The 23397-nt window shown below is 46.3% G+C and overlaps 1 protein-coding gene across 2 annotated transcripts; it reads left to right on the plus strand.

Moving 5' to 3' along the window:
- The first annotated feature begins 394 nt into the window (after positions 1-394).
- On the plus strand, positions 395-19997 carry SALL3 (spalt like transcription factor 3). 2 transcript variants are annotated; one of them, XM_023648015.2, is made up of 4 exons: positions 395-563; positions 12290-15232; positions 15449-15789; positions 17177-19997. In XM_023648015.2, exons 1-4 carry the CDS (start codon positions 482-484, stop codon positions 17606-17608), a joined length of 3798 nt encoding a protein of 1265 aa, XP_023503783.1. In that variant the 5' UTR covers positions 395-481; the 3' UTR covers positions 17609-19997. The 2 variants fall into 2 exon arrangements, with proteins under 2 accessions (XP_023503783.1, XP_023503782.1); XM_023648014.2 differs by having other exon boundaries at positions 12290-15789.
- The last annotated feature ends 3400 nt before the right edge of the window (positions 19998-23397 follow it).

Here is a 23397-nt window from a genome sequence, read left to right on the forward strand (position 1 = left end):
CGGGGGGGCGGGCGCGGGGCGCGGGCGGCGGCGCAGACTCTCTATAAAGCGGCGAGCTCGGCGCGCCGGCGGAGACGGCGCCGCGCGGACGCCGCCAAAGTTTGCTCCTGCGCCCGGGGCAGGGCGGCCGCTCCGGGCCCGCGAGCCGCACCTGGGCGCCGGAGCGCGGAGCCCGCGATGTGAGGCGGCGCCGGGCCGCGCGCGCCCCGGTCCCGCAGGCGCCGGCCCCTCCTCGCCCGCGCGGCCGCTAATTGCGAGCGCGGCCTCATTTGCATAGGCCGCCGGAGTCCGCTGGAGGCCGGCCAATCGGCGCGGCCCTCTGCTAATGGCCATGCATTATTCACCAGCCTAATTGCTCGGCCCCATGCGCGGCCCGCGCAGCCGCCGCCGCCGCCGCCCGCGCCCCGCGCCCCGCGCCCGCCCGGCCGCCCCGCGCCGTCCCCGCCGGCCGCCCCGCTGATGCCGCTGCCCCGCTAGCAGCATGTCTCGGCGCAAGCAGGCCAAGCCCCAGCACCTCAAGTCGGACGAGGAGCTGCCGCCCCCGGACGGGGCTCCCGAGCACGGTGAGGGCCCGCGGACCTCGGGGTGGCCAGGGGTCTCGGGGAGGCCGGGCGGCGGGGCGGCCGCGCGCCGCGGACCGGGGGAAAGTTCTCTGGTTCCCGGAGCCCGTGTCCGCTGCGCGGCGCCCGGCCCCAGGCAGGCCGGCTGCGGGGACCCGTCCTCCGCCGGGGCGCCCGGCGCGGAGAGTTGCGGGCGAAGTAAACTTGGCTCGGCGGCTCGGAGTTGGACCTGCGCGCGGAGGCGCCGCGGCTCGGGGACAGCTCGGAGCCGGCGCGGCCCAGCGGAGGTCGGCGCGCGGGGCTGGGCGGGGGCGGGAGGGTCCGCGCCGCCCCCCGAGCTCCTTGCTCCCGCACGCTGGGGCCGGTCTCGGTGACCGCAGCGTCCCCCGGGCGGGCGCAGCGGCGGGGACGCGTCCAGGACTCACCTACCGCTGGACGCGGGCCGAGGAGGTCGCCGCCCAGGCAGCTTTGTTCGGTGCCGGGCGCCCCGGGCGGTTCGCGCTCCGAGCGGGGCCCCCGGCCTGCCCCCCACCCCGGAGGGCCCGCCGCCGCCCCGTGTGCCCCGAGGGCCGCGAAGCCCGCGAAGTCCGGGCGCGCTGACAAACCGGGGATCCCGTGCCGAAGCGAGTCGGAAGTCACTGTCGCCTGGCCTTCCTAATGGCCGCCTTGGGAATTAACCCTGGGGTAAGCTGGCCGCCGCGTTGGGGGGTGGTCCTTGCACGCGGTAGGACCCCAGCACGTTTCTGGCGGCTGCAAGTCCGCTGGGGCCTTTCCTGTTCTTGGCCGCGCCGCGGGCGCCGTAGGAAGTTCCTCCCGGTCCGGAGCGAAGGTAGGAGCGGCGAAAGTTAGGGCGGCCGGGCCGCCGCCGCGCTGCGGGCCCGGGAAGTGGGGACCGAGGCCGCGCGGCGCCCGGGGTGCGGGGGGGGCGGCGCGACGGCGGGGCGCGGGCGACCCTGGGCGGCCCCGCGCTCCTCGGACACCGAGCGGCGGTTTCCTGAAAACCTAGGCCGGCCACCCCCTTCGATTCACCTTTTCGGAGTTGTTAGAGGCAGATGCGCCTACTTTTGCTGCGGGAAGTAGACCGCACGAAGTGAAGGGCGTGTGAGCGTTTATCGCTCGGTGTGTAAAGTTTGACAAAGCAGATGTGCGTCCACGCTGGGGCGGAGAGGGGAAAGTGCTCGCAGCACGGCTGGGAATTAATGAATTAAGTAAAATTCGGAAACTCGGCCGGGTCTTTTTGTCGCCGGGGAGGTAAGGCAGCCTTATCTGTGCAGGCTGGTCACCCGAGATTCGAACAGGAGATATGCTAAAAAGAAACGCTTGCATATGGTGGGTAGATTAAGGACAAAGAATCTTTTTGTCATGGAAATGGATTTTTTTTTTGTTTTGTTTACTTCATCACATAGAATTTCTCACACTTGGTTTGTTTTGTATCGCCCTCAATGACTACATGATCAAATGAATGGATTTATTTCTGCCGAATGAGAAAGACAGTCTTTCCTTCAAAAGAAGTACATTGCATCCCAGTGAGGAATTTTAAAGCTTTATTATTGTGGCTCCTGAATAGCTTAAAATCGGCTTTCACAGCCGCCCCAAAATGCAACAATGTAAATACTTCTCAGCTTTGTAGGGTCGTTATCAAAATGTGCAATGTCTCCTTTTATTAAAGCATATTTTAATTAATAGAGTAAAACCCCTTGTATTTAACAATTAACAAGCTGAGGCCTTGCTATTCATTTTTAATTTCGATTCAGAAATGTGAGCATGGTGAACCCAGGAGTGTTAACATGTTAAGGGATGTAGAGCCTATATTTGAAAACCCAAGATGGAGTAAATTATTTACAAGTTGTCCTTTGAATTCTCCTCGTTGTGACTGAATTTATTTAGAGGTGAAACATATTCAGGTTTTCTGCCCGCTGCAGGATTCAAGTTTTTGTCGAGCCTGTTTTTCACCATCATTCTGGGTTGGAATCGAGATGTTGCCACAGTTCCTGATCGTGTTTTGCAACAGGCCAAAAATAGCCTGTCTGGGGCTCAGCTTTGGTGGAGTAGTGTGTTTCCTCGATTGTTTTAAGGGTAGTTCAGGCAAACTATTTAAAAAATGGTTCTTTCTGATTTAATTATTCTGAAGCTGACTGTTCATGGAGCATAAAAGATACTCTGTTCTCTGTGCACTCAAGGAATGCTCATGTATATATTACTCTGTCGTACTGACCATCATTAGTAAGATAACTAAGTAAAATATTTTTTTAAAGATAAATGGTCATGAAAACTAAATTACTCCAACATGAATCAGATAGTCTCAAAATTTTAGTTTTGTTAAATGCAGTGGAAATAAACAGGCCATGCATGAAGTTATAAGTGAGCTAAGTTAGTTTACAGTGTTTTAGAAATGCAGTAAATAATTCCTTTATCACTTTGAGTGTGACATTAATTAAAGCAGTAGATGCATGCAGTAAAATTGAAGACTATTGATAATGCCATGAAAAACAAATTATATGCAAAATTTTTAGTATAACATGGGGGGGCAAAGATGCACAGTCACAATAATTTACAGTAAAAAGAAAAGAAATATGACTATTTTTTGGCTCTGGTTTTTAGGCAAGCAATGAAAAGATAGCTATCCAAAAATAGCTTCAGTGCTATCCAGACCTTATGGCAGAAATGAAATATGATGACATATTTAGAATGATAAAAAGTATTAATGATTTACGTAAAGTTCTAAAATTATCCTGTCGTAAGACTGTAAGGGTGACTTAAGAGTTCCTATTTAGAACTGTCTTTTAAAATTGCAAATTATTTCATTCCTGCTTCTGAAAATTTAGAAATAAGTGGGATGCAGCTTTAGGAGGCAATTAAACGTATGCCACCATTAATGAAATCCTTTGAGCCAGCTGAATATTGTTGTTCTAAGAAAAATTAATTAAAACTTCTAATGACAGAACAACCCTTATACTCCTACTAAGAACTTTAAAAGGTGTAACATTGCTGTCCTTTATCATATAAAATACGGCTTAATAAAGATGTATTTTATGGTCCTTAGAAGGAAAATATGTATTTAAGGAAGAACAAAAGAATATTATAATTTAAAAAAATTTGCCACCCTGTATTTTGTTTGTTAGCACTAATTGCTTCAAAGTGTGTTTTTATTTTCTGCTAACTTACAGTTATATGGCTATCTTAAAAATCCTTTTAAATGTGGTGAGCTTTTGATTTAAGAATTTACCAGTGGTATTCACAGACTGTGTTTAAATTAAGGGAAAGAAGGCCACCAGCCCTTGGTGAGGAGATCTTTTTTCTTTTATCTGTATATGCATGGTTTGCCTTGGTTGGTCCCCCAGCACACACTACACACATTTACAATTCAGCATTCCAAAAGGAAACAATGCAGAAGCCACTTTCTAACATTCGGAGGCAGACTGTTTTCTCTGAAATGTGAAAGGTGAAAAGTAAGTAACTGAGTGAGGGGAAAAAAGGCAAAGAACTTGCAAACAGTTATTTTAAAAATAACATTTAAAGAACTTAACCTATTTAAAAATGCCTAAGTCGGTGGTCAACAAAAAGCATGCCAGTTAATTCCCACATCACAGAGAAGGAGCTGATCATGTAACATTTTTATGTACGTTTTAAACTTCTGCAACGTATGCATAATCTGATATTTTTAGATCTGTTCAAGGCCAGAAAAAGAAGGAAGGTATGGACCCACAGCAGGAATTACTTAGCAAGCTGATTATTTTTTGTGTACAAGATGATGGCAAAAGTGGGTCAGATTTCATTTTCAGCTGCGATCTCTAAGAGGCTTTACCATTCATCTCAAGGTGGCTCTAAGAACATTTTCTCCTGGGGGGAATTCAGCAAAGGTGAAACCCAAGTTTCCTTTCTGTGTGCTGACGTCGGTTGGAATTTAGCATTCTTTAATGTAAGTATTGGGATGGGCTTATTGAAGTAAAACAAAAATCTTCTTAACTGCTAATGAGGTTATGCACTACAGTCGATGCTGCAAAATAGTTTCAAGGATAATTTTTGAATAATAGTTAGAAGAGGAAGGTTTGTTTTGTTTCGTAACTTTTTATTTTCCCACATGATTTCTTGACTCGTTGCCAGAGTAAGACCAACATATCTTAGTTCCCCGAAGATGAGAGCTAATTCCACTACTGGGGGACGGGTTTGTAATTACAGCGTATGTTAAGTTGCTTCACATTTCATATAAAGTCAGACATAAATAAAATCTATGTAGAAATTGAATGTTTTAATATTACTTTAAATAAACCTTTATATTTTAAAAATGACCTATCCTTAGGTTTTTCTCTTGTAATTTAAACACCTTCATGGTTTAAAATGCAGTTAACTGTGCAATTTGCAAGCAAACCAATACGGCAAGTCATGTTACACAAAGAATAAAATATTAATTGAAATAATAAAATAGTGTAATGGGCTCTATTTCTGTTAGAGATGAGGTTTGATTTGTTTGTTAATTAAAGGGAAGAGCTCTCGAGGCCGCACCGCTGTCCACCACAGGGACCTGACGATGCCAGCATGGCGTCTCAACCGTATCCTCCATGGCCTGTCTTCTCCAGTCACCCCCAGATTAGTTATGCTTACCATCCAGGGTCCCTACCCCCCGGGTCCCCAGGAAGCTTCTGGCCAGCACAGTGTGGAGCTCTGTTGTCTGAGGTCTGTGAGGAGGTGCAGAGTGCTGGCAGCTTCTGACCGCTGTCTCTGAAGGTGGGTGGTTAGGAGCGCGTTGACAAGCCTTGCTGACTTAACCTTTGCCTGCTTTGCCCTGCCAGGGGTGGCCACTAGATGTCAAGCTCATAATACAATTAGTGATTCTGTGCTGTTGACCTTGGCAACAGGACTCAACACTGTTCTATTAAGTGTTAACACTGAATCTGAGTGTTAACTGGAGACCCGCGGGTCTGCTCCGTGCTGCACGGCTTATCAGATGCCCATCTAGTTCGGCACAAGTGTTTATAGTTCTTGAAGAAGCGAGCATGGTTTCCTTTTGTGCGGCTGTTACATCTTGAACTGTTTAATTAACCCTGCAGGTGCCGTGGCACTTTGTCTTAATTCGTCTGCGTTCCCGGGCGTCTTTTCGAGGGTGACCTCCTCACAGCACTATTTGATAATTCGATTGTATGACTTGAATGCATGCAGAGCCACTGGCTTCAACCACCCGGGGCACTGGCTTTTCCAGGATGATTTTTTGCATATGTGTAAAGTTTGTCCGTAGAAATGGAACAGTGCGGTGAAGTGATGACGAATAATGGAAATGATTTAATAACCTCACCCCGAGTGCAAGCATCCTGACGGTTACGGTTGATCAGAGCCTTGTTCCTGGACACAACGCAGTTCATGCTTCTCGAGGGCTGTTTGGACCCAGGTGTTTATATGTCTAAGTGGTTTTGCTTATTTGTTTATTTTTATGCACAGTGGATTTGAAAAATGACTGGTGATGGGGTAGTAAGCGTAGGCATTTTCACATAGTCATGTCATGAAATAGCACATTTAATTTCACTTATCAAGTCTAAGTTTGAACCATATGCCTCGTAACCAAAAGTGACCCTGCACAAACCTTGTTTTCACTCCTCACCGAATTTTGATTGAAATTGTTTGCATCGGCTGACATACTTCAGGTTGTGTGGTTTTTGTTAGGCGTGGATAGTGATATATGTGTATTCATCGTAAGTGTGATTACAGCATAACATCTAAATGAAAGAACTATTGTGCAACCTTGAAGTGTGACAAACATCTTATTATTTGATACAGCGTAGAGGCAGATAGTTAAAACAAGCGTGAGTGTTGTGGCTGCTTTCCATCTGCATATGTCCATAAAGGAAACAGTGTTTCCCTCCCTGGTGCTCCACCACACAGATTAAAAACTGCAAATGTTTTAAACAGAAGACATTTGGTGACTGTGCCACAGGTGGTCGCTACTTAACAAATTTGAGATGTGGGCAACTGAGTTGACGAAAGCAAGTGTGGGGTCAGTGCTGGCGTTCAGCATACCAAGAGTGCCCTCCACCGTTCAGCTCCGTGCTCACAAGCGTGGAGGGCTGGGGAAAAGGACACAATTTTTCTATTGCGTCTGGAATTTCTTCTACATTGTTAAACACAGTAGGGGTCTCTATTTGTCTCCTCCTGTTTCACAGCTTGGGCTCAGTATGTGATAATTCATCTTTCTTTATGGGATTCAAAGCTATCATAAGGAGTTAAAAAGAATTAATTTGCAAGAAAATAAGTGTCTCCTAACAATTTAGGAAAACTTGAAAAATGCTTTCTAGATTTTTAAGGGATGGTAAAAGGCCAAGGAGAAAGTACGTTTTCTTTTCCTAAAGACCCACGTGGCTTTTAAAGTTACTAATTAAAGTGGAGAAGTTAACATCCCTTTTCCCATACTGAACAAGTTTGCTTCTCCTTTTGTTACTTGTGAGGAATTAAAAATATGTAGCAAAAGTGTAGCAGAATAAAGGTGAGCTTTTGAGGTTGATAAAATTATAAAACACTAATTTACTACTTCATCTTTGTGATTGGTGAGCTTATTTACAAGGCACTGTACTCCTGAAAGAGAAAATATAACAGCCTTGCCAAGAACTGTAGTGTGAAATTTTTAAAGAAAGCATTATGTCTCAAGTATTCTTATCTATATTGCAACAGTGCTTTTCACTGTGGCTTGAAAAAGCTCACGATGCATGTAAACATTCTGCCCGTCTCCTGACATTTCGCTCTTTCGCAGAGCATAATATGCTTTTACAGACAGTGAAAACATGATACACGTATATTATATAACAGACCAGGAATGAACGCTGAGAGAACAGTGGAACAGTTTGGGGGGGCTCCTTTCACACTGAAAGAATTTATCCTAAGAATAGGAACATCTTTGTTAAACATTTTCTGTGTGTTTTATTAGTGAGAAGAAAAAAAACCCCATGTATTTTTAAGACTATCATTGAAGCTGTCCTTTTGTTAGAAGCTTTCTCTAAAAGGCCGTGGGACCCATTTCCCCTCTTGTGTAGCACTGAGAAACATATAGAACTTGCTCAAGAATGTTTGAACAGTGATAGAGTTAGAAACCCTGAAACTCTTAAGTATAAATAGCAAGTGTGGGGATAGCTGTAAAGTAATTATGCATTTCCTCTTACACTGAAATAGCTTTATTTTTCAGCCTCTGTTCTTTACCCTCCTCCTGACTGCATTCAGGAAAACAGATCAGCATTAAGTGCACATGCCCGACTTGAAGGCTTGGGCTGGTACATATTTGACATTGGCAAAGCTGAGTTATTCCAGAACTTCTTCCTCCCGTTGGTGCATGAGCACAGCAGATCCAAATGGGACTTGTACAAAGTAACCTTGACCAAATATTCCTGTTAACTGAGAAGGGAAGGATCTGGGTTAAGTTCTATCACTGGTGAATTGGTTGACATCTTTCTTCCCTTGTAATATAACCCTAATGCACTGCAGATTCCTGCTTCAGCCCTTTGCCTCTTAGTTTGAGGTCTCTTAGTCATTGAACAGTCAGTATGCAAAAAGAAACATTTCTTTGACATTAGTAATAACGTTTACAATGCTTGTATTTCGATTCCTCCCTTAAGAAAGAAAAAATTTCCAGTTGCATTGGAAATAAATTTCTCGAACTTGTACTGTTGTTACATGATTTTACCTTGAAATAAAAATTTTAAGACGTATCATCTAATGAGTGTACTAACTTCTATTTTTAGAACACAAAGCCCAGTTTAGAGTGCAAATTTAATTAAAAGATAGTTGAATACATTTGGATCTGACGTAATATTGGTTTAAAACAATGGCAGGATTAAAGGGCTTTAGAAGTTATGTGATAAAATTGTAAGCTGCAGTCAGATTTTCCCTATATGGGTTTTCTTGTTATAGAAATCATTTTTTTTTTAAATGCTGCCAGATTGGCACATATACACTCTTAACACTATCCATGTGATCATTGTAATGAGAAGAGCTATCGAAGCAAGTTATAACAACTTATTTTATTTCCCTCACTCTCTTCGGAACCTTCAGGAATCAGTGCTTTCCCTCTGCACCTGAGTACAGTGGCTCCTCCTCCTAAGGAGCTGTGTCCCTATAAAACAGGCGCGCTTTGGTTATTTCCTACCGATCAATTCAACAGAAGTGCTTATTGTTGTTTAATAATGTTCTTCAAATATGCACCCCAAATTTGAATTCCACACAGGAAATTAAGTGTTTTTTTTTTAATTTCTGTTCATTGTATGAAATTTGTGCTTCTCTATAGCTTTTATGGAATGCTAATCAATTTCAGATTTTGATAGAGAAACACACTCGTAGCCTGAGCGAGTGAGAACAAGTGATGATATATTTTACACAAACTCCAATTAAAAAATTATAGGTAGTGCTTCCAAATTATTTGCCCAAAATAAGAAATCTGAATTCTATTGAAGAATTGTTTCCTTCACTAATTGTAGTTTTTAAAATGTTTAGTCAAAAGGCAAATTTATTATGAAACTTTGCTTATAAAATCCAACAATTGTCTGTTTTGTTAGGTCTGTTCACGTAATGAACTGTTAACAGGTCTAAATGGTCAGAATGCCATTTTTACACAATTTTCTCTTCAATTTTGCTTTCCTTCCTCAATTTTAGAGGAATACAAGTGGAAGGTTATTTTACTTTACAAGAATATCTTCGGTATGTTTAAGTAATTATCAATTATAATTGCATTAAACAAAACGACTTATTATTTGGTAGAAAGTGCCTGAATATTCTAGGCACAATTTCTACAATTGGGGAACGGTTGTAATTTCGCAAACCTCCCAATGGGAGAAAAAGGAAATTACCTGTGGGAAAGCTTCCCGACTTCCATGAATTTGGAGGTGAACCCTAAAAATACTTAACACATGCAAAACCAGCGGAAACATAAAAATTTGTCTTTAAATAGAGATTTGTTTGGGTTGCTTAAGACCTTTGAGAAAAGTACAGTGTAAAACAAGGTCGTATTTCTCTCTTTCACGTGCCATAGCTTGACAAAGAAAATAGGGGAGGTATTCATTTGTAAAGATAAAATTTATTTACAGTTGAGGTCTTCCAACACTGAACACACTTTAAATGATCCAGAAATCAACGTAATTTTAAGCATTTTCTCAGTGAACTTCCCTAACATGTATTCCATATAAAATATTCTTTAAATAAGATGTGCACTGTGTAAAATTTTAAATGTATATACCAGTGAATGCTTTTGTATATGATGTAGGTTATATATTTTATCTCCTCTAAGGAGTTAAAGGTAGAATTCTATTTCAAGAAATTAGCAGTATTTAATTTCTTGGTATTTTTCTTTTAAAAGTTATTAAAATAAAAGTCTTTATGAAGATTGTGGCAGGCCTTTTATGTCATAGCTTTAAAATACTGGAAAATAATTTTTAAAGATATTCTGTCCCACAGTTAGTTATAACGGTTATAATTGTTATGATGTAGTATAACATCACTTCCAACTTGATTGCTTAATGCAGAAGAACTTTTTCTTAATAGCCACTTAGACTTTTTTGGCTATGTGGGTCTGCAGAAGAACAGTCCACTCCCATAAAGAAATTTAAAAGTAGAAATTCTTTGCGTTGTGTGGTAATTTTTTAAATACATGACTAGGATTTTAGATAGCCCTTATTTTTTATTAGTCATTAAGAAATTATTTACTTGATGATTTTAGTTTGGTTTTTCTTTCGTTTTTTTTTTTTTTTGCTCTGTTCCCTAACCTTAGCAGGTTTAAAATTAGGTTTTGCATCCATTGAGCAAAGTTAAGCTGCACGTATTTGTTTTGTTAATGCTCCTATCTGCAGTATAAATCAGCTATGTCTTTGCTTCCAGCTATACTCAACCTCATTACAGATACCTATTACATTCCTTCCTTCGTACAGTAATGGGACTTCTTGCAGTCTGATCTTCAGCACTGAATTTAGTTTAAAAGTCTAGCAGGTCTTTATGGGCTGCAAACTCTAACTTCTTTTCCCCTTTAAATGGTTTAGCCAGTTAAGAAAATGCTAATTGGACACTGCTAATAATTTTTTAAAGGCATGTATAAATTACCTGGAAATAATGGCCTCATGGAGAGCAGCAGACTAGCCTCGAAAAATATTTTTATTTTCTTTTCCAGTAGAGGGACCAAATGTTTTTACAGGGTATTTTTTAAAAATCAGATTTCTCTACTGAAATCCATGCCAGATTATTATTTTTCCAAAACCCTGAAAGGACGAATATGGAGACTGCTTAGCAAATATGTCTGTTGATGTTATAACAGTGAATTATTTCCAGGGACACAAACTTGGGGATGTTTGTTCTCACACTCGACTATGCACGGTAACAAAGGACTGATTTGCAGCTGTCATTTGTCTCTGTTCAAACTGATATGTTGCTGTCCTCCACTGTAAGTTGACGAGAAGCAGTTACGAGTCAGTAATACCCATGCCAGCACATAGAGCTCGAGTGATTATTGCATGTTACCTTTCCCCCCCAACCACTGAAAAAATAGGAGCCGGAAATGTTATCCTATGTTGATTTCTCATTCCTGTATAGCTATTTATTTGATCAGGTGTGAATTAGAGTTGTTCATTAAACGTGGTTGTTATTCGGCACAAGAGGGTAAAGGAAGTCAGGAAGTAGCTGCCTACAACAGTAATTAAACATGTGTAACCAATTACAGGGTTTTCCACCATGGCACAAGCATATAATTTGCTAAGTCTTTCTATGAGAATAGATGAAAATAGGTACAAAAAGTGTGTCTGACTACAACATTCTCATGTTAAACATGTCAACATAAATGAACTTTAAATATGTAATTTCTAGTTTGTTAACAAACCACTGAACTCTATCGGCAAACCACAATAACATATAATTTTGGTTCATTTCGCCAAGAAATATTGCATCTGACAGAGCCAATTAATTGTATTAAACATGATTAATTTTAGGCCTGGACTATATTGATGATATTCATTTGGCAAATCCTAACATGTAGAACTGCACCCTCTCCGTAAGGAAGGGACAGAGGACTGAAAAGATGCGTGATTTATTTGTTAATCGAATAAGCGTCGGGGAGATTGTTTTTCTGAGCAGAGATGTAAGAAGTGCTTATATTTTCTTTGTTACGTTTGCAAATGAAAGTATTTAGCTGGAACTTCCTACATGAAATAAATGCCCATTGATTTGAGAGGTTCTATAGGATTACATTAAATCTGTAATGTCGCCATGCTGCGTAAAGATGATAAATCTCCGTGGTTGGAGCCCACGAGAGTCACAGCGGCCGGCTCCCCTGTCAGGTGCTGACGTGAGTTTGAAAGGTTACAGATTAGTTTAGCAATGTTAAGTGAACTGGCAAAGGCATCTCTAATTTTGCTGGAAATGAGGAAGCCCGATGGCAGGGGGAATCCTAATGAGCCCATCGAAAGCTGGCTTTGTACCCAACAGACAGGGTGGCTGTGGATTGTATGAAAATATTGGAAATCAATGGCTTCTATGGAATTTCATTAAGAAGCAGTATCCACAATTGATAGAACCTCATAATTTGATGGATTGTGCTAAGAAAATGATTAGCTAGCTAGAAGGAGTCGTAGAATACACACGCCGGGACGTCAGAAATGTTGAAGTGGGGTAATTTGTACAAAATAAAAAATATTGATTTTACTTATGTGCAAAATTTTGAAATGGAGGGCGGGTTGTGTGGTGACCCGCTGGCTGATGTAATCTCTTGATTTTCCCAGCCGTCCCGGGGGAAGGCGCCGATGAAGGTGACAGTGGGAACGAGGGCAGAAGTGGAAGCGAAGAAACCAACGTTTGTGAGAAATGCTGTGCGGAATTCTTCAAGTGGACGGACTTCCTTGAGCACAAGAAGAGCTGCCCTAAGAACCCGCTGGTCTTGATCGTGAGTGAAGATGAGCCAGCACCACCCTCTGAAGAGTTTCCAGAACCTTCTCCGGCCAGCTCTCCCAGTGACCAGACGGAGAGTGAGGCTGCTGAGGAGGCGGCCCCCCAAGAGAACAGTGAGGGCGTTGACGTGAGGGCCCCAGAGAAGGAGGAAGAGCCCATGGAAGCAGAACCCTCTGGAGACAAAAGCTTCCACAGCCCAGGTCCCTCGCACACGGGCAAGCCGCCGCTACCTCAGATCCCCGAAGTGGCACCCGTGGCCGCGTACAGCATGCCAAACACGAACGTGACGTTAGAGACCCTCCTGAGCACGAAGGTGGCCGTTGCACAGTTCTCCCAGAATGCGAGGGCTGCAGGCAGCGTGGGATCCAGCAGCGGGGTGGCCGCGGTGGCCATCCCCATGATCCTGGAGCAGCTGATGGCCCTGCAGCAGCAGCAGATCCACCAACTGCAGCTGATCGAGCAGATCCGCAGCCAGGTGGCCATGATGAACCGCCAGCCCCTGAGGCCACCGCTGAACCCTGGGGCAGCCTCGGGGGCTCAGAATGCCCCAGTGCCAGCCTCCAGCCAGCTCCAAGGGCTGGCTACCCATTCAGCCCTGCAGCTCGCTGCCGGGGCCCCCTCTGTCCCCACGGCGCCAGGCCCTGCTGCCCAGCCAGTGGCTTATGAGGGCCCCCAGCACCTGTCGCAGCCGGCATCTGGAACAAGCACCCCACACATGCCCGGCGGGGGCCCCTCCATCCCTGAGTCCAGCGGGCCAGCATCCTCCAGCACAGCCCCGGCCTCCACCGCCCCAGCCTCGGTGGCCGGTGCCTCCAGCAGCTCCTCTCAGCCGCAGAATGCTTCCACGCCCCCTGCCCTGGGGCCTGGACCGCTGCTCAGCTCAGCCCCCAGCCTGCCAAACCCACTTCTACCTCAGACCACCGCCAGCAGCGTCATCTTCCCCAACCCGCTGGTCAGCATCGCGGCCACAGCCAACGCGCTGGACCCCCTGTCGGCCCTCATGAAGCACCGCAAGGGCAAGCCCCCGAACGTGTCGGTGTTCGAGCCCAAGGCCAGTGCTGAGGACCCCTTCTTTAAGCACAAGTGCAGGTTCTGTGCCAAGGTATTTGGGAGCGACAGCGCCCTGCAGATCCACCTGCGCTCCCACACGGGCGAGAGGCCCTTCAAGTGCAACATCTGTGGAAACCGCTTCTCCACAAAGGGCAACCTGAAGGTCCACTTCCAGAGGCACAAGGAGAAGTACCCCCACATCCAGATGAACCCCTACCCCGTCCCGGAGTACCTGGACAACGTGCCCACCTGCTCCGGAATCCCCTACGGGATGTCTCTGCCTCCAGAGAAACCGGTGACCACCTGGCTGGACAGCAAGCCCGTGCTGCCCACCGTGCCCACGTCGGTCGGGCTGCAGCTCCCGCCCACCATCCCTGGCGTCAGCAACTACGCCGACTCCCCCAGCCTCACCCCTGCAAGCCGCTCCCCGCAACGGCCCTCCCCTGCGTCAAGCGAATGCACCTCTTTGTCCCCCGGCCTCAACAGCTCGGAGCCGGGCGTCCCAGTGACTGCAGAGTCCCCACAGCCAGTGCTCGGTGGGTCTTCTCTGACCAAAATCGAGCCCATGAGCCTGCCTTGCGCAAATGCCAGGGCAGGGGACGTCCCCGCCAGCGGGCAGGTGTCCACCGCATCCACCTCGGCCACCACTGCCCTCACGGACAGCAGCATCTCCACAGGCCTCTGCAGCCCGGTCCTTCCTGCCACCTCTGACCAGTTCAAGGCAAAGTTTCCCTTCGGAGGGCTGCTTGACTCTATGCAGACATCAGAGACCTCCAAGCTGCAGCAGCTGGTGGAGAACATCGACAAGAAGATGACCGACCCCAACCAGTGCGTCATCTGCCACCGCGTGCTGAGCTGTCAGAGCGCCCTGAAGATGCACTACAGGACGCACACGGGGGAGAGGCCCTTCAAGTGCAAGATCTGTGGGCGCGCCTTCACCACCAAGGGGAACCTGAAGACGCACTTCGGGGTGCACCGCGCCAAGCCACCCCTGCGCGTGCAGCACTCCTGCCCCATCTGCCAGAAGAAGTTCACCAATGCCGTGGTCCTCCAACAGCACATCCGCATGCACATGGGGGGGCAGATCCCAAACACACCGCTGCCCGAAGGCTTCCAGGATGCCATGGACGCCGAGCTCCCTTACGATGAGAAGGCCGCGGAAGCCCTGAGCGGCTACGACGATGACATGGACGAGAATTCCATGGAGGAGGATGTTGAGCTGAAGGACGCAGCCGGCGACCCATCCAAGCCTCTCCCATCCTTCTCGGGCTCCTGTCCGCCCTCCCCGCCGTCTGTCATTTCCAGCATCGCAGCCCTGGAGAACCAGATGAAAATGATCGACTCTGTCATGAGCTGTCCACAGCTGACCACCTTGAAGTCCATGGAAAACGGGTCTGGGGAGAGTGACCACCTGAGCAATGACTCCTCGTCCGCCGTGGGCGACCTGGAGAGCCGGAGTGCGGGCAGTCCGGCCCTGTCCGAGTCGTCATCCTCCATGCAGGCCCTGTCGCCGGTGAACAGCAACAGCGAGAGCTTGCAGTCCAAGTCCCCGGGCCTCAGCAACCAGGAGGAGCCCCAGGAGATCCCGCTAAAGACCGAAAGGCCAGACAGTCCGCCCCCCGCCCCCGAAAACGGAGGCGCCCTGGACCTGACGGCTGCCCACCCTGGCCGGCCGGCCGTCAAGGAGGAGGCCCCATTTAGCCTGCTGTTCCTGAGCAGAGAACGGGGTAAGTGTGACAGTGCTGTGTGTCGTGTCTGTGCCAAGCCTTTTGCTTGCAGGAGCGCGTTGGAAATCCACCACCGCAGCCACACTAAGGAGCGTCCGTTTGTCTGTGCGGTCTGCAGGCGCGGGTGCTCCACTATGGGTAATTTAAAGCAGCACTTGCTGACCCACAAGTTGAAAGAGCTGCCTTCTCAGTTACTTGACCCCAACTTTGCTCTAGGTCCCAGCCAGAGCACCCCTAGCCTGGTTGCCAGCTCCACGCCCGCCATGATCAAAATGGAAGTGAACGGGCACAGCAAGGCTGTCGCGCTGGGCGAGGGCCCGCCGCTACCGGCTGCCGTCCAGGTGCCCGCCGGGCCGCAGACAGTGATGAGCCCCGGGCTCGCCCCCATGCTGGCCCCGCCGCCACGCCGGACGCCCAAGCAGCACAACTGCCAGTCCTGCGGGAAGACCTTCTCCTCGGCCAGCGCACTGCAGATCCATGAGCGCACCCACACAGGGGAGAAGCCATTCGGCTGCACCATCTGCGGGAGGGCATTCACCACCAAGGGCAACCTCAAGGTAAGGGCACGGGTGCTTGCCCGCCGAGCTCGGGACGCTCTCCACCTCCCTAGGTACAGCAGGCGGGGCATCCACTGAGGTCCCAGCTGGGCTAAGATGCTGGGGCACCCACGCAAGACAGCACTGTACATGCCTGTGTGGTGTGGGTGCATGTGTGGGTGAGTGCGTGCATGTGTAGTGTATGTGCACGTGAGCACGTGAGTTGTGTGTGCACATGTAGAGTGTGCATGTATTTTGTGTGTGGTGGCATGTGCATTGTGTCAGTGTGCACATGCACATGTGTAGTGTGTGCAGTCTATGCTCATGTGTTCAAATGCACATGCATTCATATGTGTATGTGTGCGCTCACCAAGGTGTGCGTGCCATCCACATGGAGTGAGAGGCTCACCTTCCCATGCAGGCCTAGCCTTCCCTCAAGGGGCTTGTGCCGCTTTGGTGGCCGTGGCAGCCTGTTGGGGATGACACACACTTGCTCCAGGGTGGGCAGGCCCAGGGCCAGGGCTGTCTTGAATTTTGCGGAACACTGATAATAAGATAAACTGGGCCATTAAACGCTTGCACGTGATAGGAATAATGCAAATCCTGCCTGGGGGCCAGAGGTTGGTCCTGTGGTGTTTTGTCCACGTGGCGTTTGTGAGAAGCTTCCCAGCAGAGGGACACAGCACGGCAGTGTGCTCGTGCTTAAGGTTCCAGCCATGCTGCCCGTTTCCCTAAAGGTGGAGTGTGTGAAGGATGCTGGATGACACGTCCAGGCCTGTGTTCACCTCCTGAGCGTGCCACTTTCCATCCCATGTCACATGCCTGTTTGGGTCTCGGTGACCCCTTCAGGGACTGTGAAAAGATCAGGACCTGTGGCTTCTGCTTGCTCGTAGGATAAGAGCCACCTGAGGTCTCTGCTGACCACAGGTGTCCTGGGGTGTTTCCTCCATGTTTGGGAGAAAGCAACAGAGGAGAGAGGACAGTGAGGCCAAGAGTTCGAGTAGAAGACGATTTAAAGGGCGGGGAGAGGCACAGAGGACAGGGGGCTCGGGGGGTGGGGGCGAGGCCCTGTGTCCTCTCGCTGTGGAACATCCTCTGGGTCTCACTAGGGGCAAAAGTTCTTCTATCGGGTTTGTGAACTGAAAGCAACATTCATTACCACATTGGCTGCTTTTGCGTCATGTATATGATAAAAGGAAGTGTTGCATATTTAAGTATAAGAGGCTCAGGAGTTCACCTAACAATGTTTTGTTGTCCCCATACTAATGCTTAGGATGGGGAAAGAAAAGACTCTGAGAAAGTTACACTGAGTTTCTGGATGACACTTGTGACCGTGGAGACAGGAGCACGCCGCCTGCAGGGCTGGGCTTGCTTACTCGTGGGTTGTCTCTCCGTGTCTCACACGCAGGTGCACATGGGCACGCACATGTGGAATAACGCCCCTGCGAGGCGCGGCCGCCGCCTGTCTGTGGAAAACCCCATGGCTCTGCTAGGTGGTGATGCCCTGAAGTTCTCGGAAATGTTCCAGAAGGATTTGGCAGCGCGAGCAATGAATGTTGACCCCAGTTTTTGGAACCAGTATGCCGCAGCGATCACAAACGGTCTTGCCATGAAGAACAATGAGATTTCTGTCATCCAGAATGGAGGCATCCCCCAGCTGCCAGTAAGTCTGGGCGGAAGCGCCCTCCCCTCCCTGGGTTCCCTGACCGCTGGGATGGACAAGGCTCGCACCGGCAGTAGCCCGCCCATTGTGGGTTTGGACAAAGCAAACTCCGACACGGGAACCAGCCGTCCGTTCACGAGGTTTATTGAGGACAACAAGGAGATTGGCATTAACTAGCCGTGCGCGCAGCTCAGTCCACTGGCCCTGTCCCACGTGCACACTGAGAGGTGTCACCATCAGCCTCGCCCTTCCTGCCGGTTCTCAAAGTTTTACCTATAGAAAACATGTGAGCTGTGTGGCTGCTGACAGGTGGTCTCTGCATGGTACTTGCTTCCACGGTGAGCTTGACTGTTCTTGAGAACTCTGCAATCTGTTAAACAAATCAAAGAAAGAAGTCCTTGGAAAACCGCCTTGGGAATGAAAAGGGCTCAGACCACATCCACTTCCTTTCTCCTAAAACCTAATAATCCCTGAGAGGGAGAGAGGGGTCCCCCGTGGTATATCTAGTGAAACTCATTCGATCGTTTTGTTGGAATTAGTTAGAAACTTGAACTGTTTTTAGAACTCTCATCGTAAAGACGTGGTCCAGTACTCCTAACGCTGTCTTATGGCGGTACTTTTGTCTGTAGTATTTATAATGTTAAGATTATGCGGGTAACAGACAATACAGCCCCAACTTTAAAGGAAGCTTTTGTACTGCAGAATACATCTGGCTATGTGATTTTTTTTTTTTTAAGCAAGATTTGTTTTATTATAAATAAGTGGGTTATTTCAATACAGGCAAAATTGTGAATTCTGTTGGGAAAGATGGCATGCTATTGTGTGCAAGTACCTATCAGTAACAAGCCTTTTTTCTTTTTAATTTAAGTGTGTGTAGCTGCTATGTGGACAGTTGCTCTCTAGTGTGGTCTGTAGCCCAGTGATTGGGAACAAGTTACAGACAAACGTCACCGTAAATTATTCACAACATTATAAACAGTTGTGAGTAAATATTTCACGTTATCGAAGCTGTACAATAAAAAGGTAATGTTTGTATAATGTGGTTGCAAACTCTTAATTTATACTATTGCACTTTTAGTATTTTGTATTAGGGAGGTTTGTCTATAATTTGAAAATTTAAAAAGATGTAAAGTATTTTATAAATAGTACTTTGATTTAAGGAAAATGAAAAAAAAGTTATAGTTTCTTGTTTTGTCTTAAGGTCAAACAATATGAGAAATCTATGCTACTTAAACAGAAAAGCCACCAAGACTTGTGAGTTCCTCAATAAACTAGGGCCTGCCATTTCTTAAATTAAAATGACTTATTTAACTTTTCTACAAAGCCCATTTGAAAACTTGACCACCCCTGACGAAACTTGGATGCATTAACCTTAGGACTGTGACACCATACAAGCCAGGAACTAACTAAGAGTCGTTGTGTAGGTGTAATATTACTGTGATCTCTGCTGTCTCTTTCTCCCGCGCCCACGAACAGGATTCTGACTGCCTGTCAATAAACAATAAACTGGAGAGAAATGTCGGGTGTCTGGCAGTATAATCAGTCATACGTGGGAAATTTTCTGAGTTCCTGATTTATTTATTATCTTCTCAGATGAAAACAAAGCACAATGTCATCTGACTATTCAAAATTCAGTCTTAAGCTGGTGAGTTTGTTTCGAGTAAGGAAAGGGACCCGTGGCCAGGGTGCCGGGGCGGGGCCGAGTTGCAGCCTGCACAGGCACAGTCGTGTGCTCTACCTCATTTTGTGCGTCGCCAGCGTGCTGGAGTCTGTGAACTTCCTCCCACGACACTGCTGCGGAGATGTCGTGGGGAGTAGGGTGACTGTGCGAGAGGAGTGTGTGCCCCGGAAGAAGGAGTCAGACAGTGAAGTCATCTCAGTGGAAACGGAGAAACAGGACAATCTTTCCAACACAACAGCAACAACAAAGTCACATCGAGGCAGTGAGCAAAAAGCGTTTTGAAGACTCATGAATAAGCAGACTTAGCTGTTTATTTCTACCAGAAATGAACCTTGAAGTCTACAGCGCTGTTTCCCACGGTGACGAGAGGGAAGCTTCCTGTGTTGTACCTCTCCTCTCGTGGGACAGGTGAGGGGTGTCACCATATGGGGAAAAGAAAACTGAGGTGGCCTACTGTTGCTGTTTCAGCAGTTGAATGTTTTTATTATTTATCTGTGTCCTTTTTGGTGTGAAATCTTTTTTTTTTTTGGTTAGTATTTGGTACCCTGTAGTGTCCTCTCTTCTCCCAAAAGGATGTGTATATAATTTACGAAAAGAGAAATGTAAAGTGTTGTAAATAAGATGGCTCGTGAAGGGACAGTGAGACTGGCCCCGTCTGTTCAGGGCTGGGCCTCCCCCCGCATGGTGAAGAGAGACGCTATTTTTCTATTGCAATACCATGTGGGGCCAGGGGCCTCCCTGAAGCAGCTGGGAATCGTTACCTAGATCCAATATTTTTTATGATAAAATCTGTGGCTCGACACATCTGCTGATCGAAATGGATGTCTTAGTCTAGGTTACTATTTTTGTCATATGGAATTGAATAAAATGCGGGATGTAATATTATTTCTGAATTGTGTTCCTTGATTATTCTAATTGCGAAAGTGAAATTTGCGGTTATGATCATTTATGGTGGACGTACATCTGTAGTGTTTCTCCAAGGAAAGTCACCGAGGTTGACAGCTTAGATTTAGCAATATCTAAGTGTATCTCAATTGGTCTTGAAGTTTTTATTTTTCGCTTTTTTATAAAATTAAAATGCAGCCTCCTAATCCTGGGGGTTTTTTTTACATCTATGATGGAAGAAGATGTAGTAGAAAATACTTAATTGTTAGAGACTGTTGGCGGCGTCCAAAAATGACTATATTCTGAATTACCCTCCTATCGTCAGCATTAAGTGACAATGGCTGCTCTTCAGGTTACTTGAAAAATAAATAGCTGTGCATCAAATCACATTATAGGAAGGACAGAGAAAGGAGGGTGCTACCGTGACCACGGACAGCTTTGTGTGTCCACCGGCATCAGCACCTTATGTCTGCTCGTTCCAGCGGGAGGGTGCCCTTTACTTTACAAAAATCTTTACCTCACTAATAACATTCGATATGACTTAACTGATTTAATAGCTCCTGGATGTCAACATATACAACCCATTTCTTCTTTTTTCAGAATAACCACTGATACCTAGAAGACACAGTAATTTTTACCTGGGAAGTGCTGGGTGATTGTAAAGGATTGATAAATGCGCTGACCACTGAACTAACTGCCCAGGCCAGCCCTCTGGCACATACATAAGCCTTAGGGATTCAGACTTGTGGATTTCAGTGCTAGAATAGAAGTTATGAGATATAAACCAGCTAAATCAGATAGTAAATTCAATTTTTTTATAAAAATGCTAAGGAAATAGCAAAGATTCCTACAATGATTTAAAATAATATAAATTAAAATGCAGGAAAGAGGGATTTACTTATATTTCAAAAATATTTCCAGTGTAAATCCAGAGGTGTTTCAGCCTAACAAGCCTGGATATTTACTTCTTTCTGACATCAACTCTAGTTGCTCAGACCGTACGTCAAAGGATCATAAATGCCAACAGCCCTAAAAATTATTTATTTCTATATATTTCTATTCTAAGTTCATTACAGGAACCATTGACATTTAAAACTAATTTAAAAGTATTGCAAAAGGGCTAAAAAGCGATTGTTTTCAAACTCCTTGCTGTTAGTTTTATTCCCGGAGAAGCTTGAGGACAACATGGGCTCCACCTGCTCTCCCTCTGCTTGGCCAGCACTGCCGGCTCCTCCCCGAGCCTCACGCAGCTCAGTGGACGGCAGGGCCCTGCATTACTGGGCTGTGTGCACGTCTCCAGCCCAGCCAACTTTGCATCACTGTATTTATTTTGGCTGTCTGTCTAATGCCATGCAAGTGCAGACCCCTCATTTCTTTTCTCTGGTGGCTGCTTGCAGCAGAGATAATATCACATACGTGGAATTCTGTGTCCCGCCTGTCACCTTGCGTGGTAGCCAACCTGTGCGCCTCGATTTTCCATCTTGTGTTAATGACTGGTACCTAGGTAGGGAGCCGGCACTGATTTACTCCTTTGAAAACTTCCTCATGACCCACCGCCACGCTGGAGAGCAGAGCTATGAAACATCTGTGTTAGCAGGTCCGCATGCTCACTTTCAGCTATGTTAACATCTGGTCTACAAAACTAGGAAGAAAATTCAGTCCCTCCTTTACTTTTTCACTTCAGTGGGAAATATGGAGCATGGTTTCAGCATTCCTTGTGAAGGAAACCTTCAGTGAATCACCACAGGGCGCTCTCCTGCCCTTCTCCCGTCTGCAGTTTTGTAGCAAGTTCACAGCTCAGGGTGTGTCAGTGTCGCCCTGCACCAGCCAGGCTGTCACGCTCTGTGGTGGGCCCGGCCCGGCTCCTCATTCCGGCTCTGCCGTGTGGAAGCTGCAGCCAGCTCATCTCCTTCCCTCCACTTCCTGATCTGTGGGAAGGGGGTGGAATTGGTGATATTAAAATTCTTCTAAAATTCAGTGATTTTTTTTGAAAGAACTACAGCTAATGTACACTTTCCTTTTTCCCCCCAGAATTCACTAGACAGACTAATTGACAGTATTTACATAGAAAATACAAATGATTACACATGAATATAAATAGAATAAATTTATTACAAATGACTTTGCTAAAGAAAATATGTGGAATCATTTTTGGATCATGAAAAATGTGTTGGTATCTTTGATTTCTTTTTTAAATCATTGAATTTATTGAAGCTTTCTAAAATGCAGGTATATTCAAGGTAAAATAAAATGAACCTCTGTGAACGTTATGCTTACTGCATTTTCTGTCAGAAGAGAGTCTTTTAAAAGTGTTTTTTGTCGTGTTTTGCACACACAGGTACACATACAGCTCCTCGTTAAGATGATAGGTACAGATCCGTACACATTCAGAAGAGTATGGGGTTCACAGAAGTGGTGTTTCTTCGTGTTCTTTCCTGAACTGTTAATGTCGGCTGTCCTGTCCTGATTTGTAACCCTATCTGCATTTTGTTCTAACTCCTTTGGGAGAAGGGCAGCTTCTCAGGACAGCCGTGCATCCCGTCTGTCCACTGTGACTGAGTCAGTATTTCATTGAAACTGGAATGACCAGTGGACAACAATCAGAAATTCGGTGAGACAGGAAAGAGAAGAAAGCTGTGTCCCTGCTGTCAGCGTGGTCGTGTTCAGTGTGTCGACAGTTCTTGCTGTCACTACGTGGAAGGTGACCCGTGGGTCACACCGTGAGGTGACCGTGTGAGGACCTGTCCACATCAGCAGGAGCCACTCACTGAATGTGATTCACACACAGGAATACGTGTCTGGGGACAGTAATTCCAAATGTGAATATTTGTGAACATGGGAATTTTGTAACCCCCCCCCAGACACTTCCTAAGTTGGTGTGATACACATGTGAACTTACAGAATGATCTGTGAACTGGAATCTTTACAGAGAAGTATGTTATTTCCTTCAGTCTCCACTCTGATAGTTCAGATACTACTAATTCCATTTATTTATTTTCTTCCTAGCCTAACTTAAAGGACATGTGAATTTTAATAACTTTTTACAAATAGGGATATAAACATCTAAATGACAAGTCATCACATTCGTTTTGTAACTGGAAGATCTTCTGATTTATGGGTGGTACAAAATACTTCTATTTTATTTTATTTTTCCTATTTGCTGTATTGAGAACAATTTAAAACAGCTCTTATTATAACCTAAAATTACCCAGGAGAAATATGTCACATTCTCCCACAAACATCACTGCTGAAGGAAAACAAGTAGGCTTAGAAAAAAATATTTTCCACACTTGGGGTGGCAAAAGTTTTAGGGTTACATAGTGAGAGAAGTGTATAGCAAGTTCCCCACACATTCAGTGAGTTTAAAGATAAATTAGACAGTGAATTGTAGATCCGTTTC

This window comes from Equus caballus, chromosome 8 (genome assembly GCF_041296265.1).
Source record: "Equus caballus isolate H_3958 breed thoroughbred chromosome 8, TB-T2T, whole genome shotgun sequence".
NCBI lineage: Eukaryota > Metazoa > Chordata > Mammalia > Perissodactyla > Equidae > Equus > Equus caballus.

Coding starts and splice junctions, on each gene's coding strand:
- SALL3 (XM_023648014.2), top strand. CDS start 482: ATGTCTCGGCGCAAGCAGGCCAAGCCCCAGCACCTCAAGTCGGACGAG. Junction 564..12,289: donor GGACGGGGCTCCCGAGCACG/GTGAGGGCCCGC, acceptor TGATTTTCCCAG/CCGTCCCGGGGGAAGGCGCC. Junction 15,790..17,176: donor CCACCAAGGGCAACCTCAAG/GTAAGGGCACGG, acceptor TCTCACACGCAG/GTGCACATGGGCACGCACAT.